Consider the following 4,053-nt stretch of genomic DNA (forward strand, 5'->3'; position numbering starts at 1 on the left):
TGATGAATTGTATGTCAAGGATGGCCTATTGATATGCATTTAAAATGATTTAAACATAAAATGGTTTTCCTCAGTTGGCTAGTAATCCTTCACATTCTCCAAAAACCAAGTGAAAAACATCTCAAAATGCTATAGGTGCTCAAATGTTTTTCTCCTATAAGAAATTTTAAAATATTTTGATGATAGAACTTAAATGAGTGTATTACTATAGAAATGTACCGTTAAGGACATTTAGGAATATTCAGTTTCAGTGAGTTATTTTTCAACTGCTAAGCTAAGGACTCTGATGCTGGGAGGGATTGGGGGCAGGAGGAGAAGGAGATGACAGAGGATGAGTTGGCTGGATGGCATCACTGACTCAATGGACGTGAGTCTGAGTGAACTCCGGGAGATGGTGATGGACAGGGAGGCCTGGCGTGCGGTGATTCATGGAGTCACAGAGAGTCGGACATGACTGAGCGACTGAACTGAACTGAACTGAACCTAAGGAAATGCAAGATGCCTTCAGGGAATAAAAATGTTGCCCTGAGCACTTCGATCAGAAGAGGTATCAAGGATTGGAAAGGATCCACAAAGGAAAGGAAGAGGCCAATGCCCATGGCTCCTGTCCAGAACCGAACTTCACATTTGCAGTTCTGTCCAGAACCTAACCTCTGTACGCTTATTTTAGAAACAGAAGTGCTTTGCCCCGGTACTTGTGTTTTTTCTCTTGTGTTTTTCAGGCAGTATGCCTCTACTTGTAGCTGTGGGCCCTACTTAAATCCAGGAAATGGTGGGTAGGTTTGTTATGCCTCTCTAGGACAGAGGAGTCTGGAGGGCTACAGTCCATGGGTTACAAAGAGTCAGACTTGACTGAAGCAACTGAGCACACACACACACACACACACACACGGAGTGGAATTCTCCACAGGCCTAGTTCCCAACTTAAGTTCCCTGTAAGAGAAAATATCTGGGCTTAGATTTAGCCCCATTATGATGACTCACTCATTTATCTCCCTGTAACTTTAACCTGAACTCATTATCCAATGGCCCTATGAACTTATGACCTTTGTCCTTCAAAGATTCAGGAAATTTTCTGCTTAGGAAAACTATAGCTTCCAGTGCCTTTTGCAAACTCGGCTACAAATTCTGATATCTAATTTACACCAGGCTCACCTTAATACACATATATGAGAACAAGTAGGAAATATTGATGAATATGTTCTAAGCAAATTTTTACAGTGTCACATGAATATTTAATCAATGTTTTGCCTCTGAGAAGATTGAACTGAATGATCCACTGTATAATAGATCTATATTATTTTTTCTTTAGTCCTTTCTGATTAATTTTTCCAAATTTGACATTATGAGCAGTCAGAAAATTCCTAATGTCAGTGATGTGATATCTTGCTTTATGTATTTCTCTTACAATTACTTGTCATTATCTCTTTATTCTGTCTTCAAAAACATTGTAAATACTTTCCCAGTGTTCTTTGCAGAGCTGCTTTCACCTCCTTGCTCCTCAGGCTGTAGATGAGAGGATTCAGCATGGGAATGACTACGCTGTACAGCACGGAGAAGACCAGCTCCAGAGAGGATCCCGAGGTTGGCGTGAAATAATGGAGAAGATCGTTATTTTTGAATAACGTTCAAAATAATAACCGTTATCATTATTTTGGTTATTATTAATAATAATAATAACCGTTATTATTGAACCAGAGCACGAGATTACTGTGGTGAGGTGGGAGGAGCACACAGAAAAAGCTTTGCTTCTGCCAGAGGTAGAGGTGATGCTCCAGATGGTGGAGACTATGCAGGCGCAAGAGAAGATTGAGAGGGGAGTTACAAGGCCGTGTGGGATGAGGGACCAGAGCATGGCAATGAGGCTGGTGGAAGCCTCTGAGCAAGAGAGAAGAAAGAGCAAGGGCAGTTCACAACTATAGTGTGGAATGATATGGGTATCACAGAAGCCCGTTTTCGTTGCCAGAGGGGCACTGATGCGTGCCCAGGCTCCATGAACCCCACACAAGCAGTACATACCACTGTTTACTCATCACCTGGCCATAGAGTAGTGGTTGGCAGATGGCGACAGAGCGGTCATAGGCCATGACTGAGAGTAGAGAGGCTTCAGTCCCTGCAGTGATAAACACAAAGAAAGCCTGAGCCAGACAGCTCTCTACAGAGATGGTTTTCCTTTTAGAAAGGAGGTTTTCCAACATCTTCGGCACAGTAACAGAAGAGAAACAGAGGTCTAAGAAGGAGAGGTGACTCAGGAAGTAGTACATGGGGGTGTGAAGGTGAGAATCAGCCCTGATTACCTGCATCATTGTCATCTTTCCCATCAAGTTCAGGAGGTAAACCAGCAGGAACAGCACAAAGAGCAGAGCCTGGGTATGGGGATCACTAGACAGCCCAAGGAGGATAGATTCCATCATGGTGCTGTGGTTTCCCAAGGCCATTTACAGAGACTTGTCCCTAAATATGATAAAGAAAAAGCATGACAGTTAACTTTCTACTATCCTCCTCCAAGCAGTTTTCATACTGCACTGATTGTCTTTTAATATCACAAGCATTCAGGAAATACGACTTCAACTTGGGTCAAGTTTTGTGTCAGTCTCATGGAACATAGAGAATAAGATTCATTGCTAATTTTTTTAAAAGGCAGTAGTTCAAAAGAGAATATAAAAATAAAGGTAAATAATTGAAACAGAGTGTGATTAACTGCAATGGGAACTCTGTGATTTAGAGAAAAGTCGGTGATATCATCTAATTTAAAGTAATGGAGCAAAATTGTTAAGGATAAGTATCATTTCTCTATGGAGGCATGGAATGGAAGCACATTTACACTAAGGTAGCTGAGTAGACCTTCAAGGCCTATAAGACCTAGAATTGACAACCAAAAAAGATGTTCTTTTCATCATAGGAGACTGGAATGCAAAAGAAGGAAGTCAAGAGATACCTGGAGTAACAGGCAGGTTTGACCTTGGAGTACAAAATGGAGCAGGGCAAAGGCTAACAGAGTTTTGCCAAGAGAACACACTGGTCATAGCAAACACCCTCTTCTAACAATACAAGAGATGACTCTACACATGAAAATCACTGGATGGTCAATACCAAAATCAGATTGATTATATTCTTTGCAGCTGAAATTGGAGAAGCTCTATACAATCAGAAAAATAAGACTGGAAGCTGACTGTAGTTCAGATCACAAAATCCTTATTGTAAAATTCAGACTTATATTGAAGAAAGTAGGCAAAACCACTCAATCATTCAGGTATGACCTGAATCAAATCCCTAATGATTATACAGTGTATGTGACAAACATTCAAGGGATTAGATCTGATAGACAGTGCCTGAAGAACTGTGGACGGAGGTTCATAACATTGAACAGGAGGTAGTGATCAAAACCATTCCCAAGAAAAAGAAATGCAAAAAGGCAAAGTGGTTGTCTGAGGAGGCCTTACAAATAGCTGAGAAAGAGGAGAAGTGAAAGGCAAAGGAGAAAAGGAAAGATATAACCATCTGAATGCAGCGTTCAAAAAATAGCAAGGAGAGATTAGAAAGCCTTCCTAGGTGAACAATGCAAAGAAATAGAGGAAAACAATAGAATGGGAAAGACTAGAGATCTCTTCAAGAAAATTAGAGATACCAAGGGAACATTTCATGCAAAAATGGGCACAATGAAGGACAGAAATGGTATGAACCTAACAGAGGCAGGAGATATTAAGAGGTGGCAAGAATACATTGAAGAACCACCCAAAAAAGATCTTAATGACTTGGATAACATGATGGTGTGATTACTCACTTAGAGCCAGACATCCTGGAATGTGAAGTCAAGTAGGTCTTAGGAAGCATCACTATGAACAAAGCTAGTGGAGGTAATGGAATTCCAACTGAGCTATTTCAAATCCTAAAAGATGATGCTGTGAAAGTGCTGCACTCAGTATGCCAGCAAATTTGGAAAACTCAGCAGTGGCCACAGGACTGGAAAAGTCAGTTTTCATTCCAATCCCAAAGAAGGGCAATCACAAAGGCTGTGAAAAGAGACAAAGAAGGCCACTACATAATGATCAA

At 40.8% G+C, this 4,053-nt stretch overlaps 1 protein-coding gene across 1 annotated transcript; it reads right to left on the reverse strand.

The window, feature by feature from the left end:
- Positions 1-1,439: 1,439 nt before the first annotated feature.
- LOC120861240 (olfactory receptor 8S1-like) lies at positions 1,440-2,438 on the reverse strand. Its single transcript, XM_040236871.1, is given in 3 exon segments — positions 1,440-1,629; positions 1,710-1,985; positions 1,987-2,438. Coding segments are annotated over 3 exon segments (918 nt in total).
- Positions 2,439-4,053: the final 1,615 nt, after the last annotated feature.

Source organism: Oryx dammah, unplaced genomic scaffold, assembly GCF_014754425.2.
Source record: "Oryx dammah isolate SB20612 unplaced genomic scaffold, SCBI_Odam_1.1 HiC_scaffold_11232, whole genome shotgun sequence".
NCBI classification, from domain to species: domain Eukaryota; kingdom Metazoa; phylum Chordata; class Mammalia; order Artiodactyla; family Bovidae; genus Oryx; species Oryx dammah.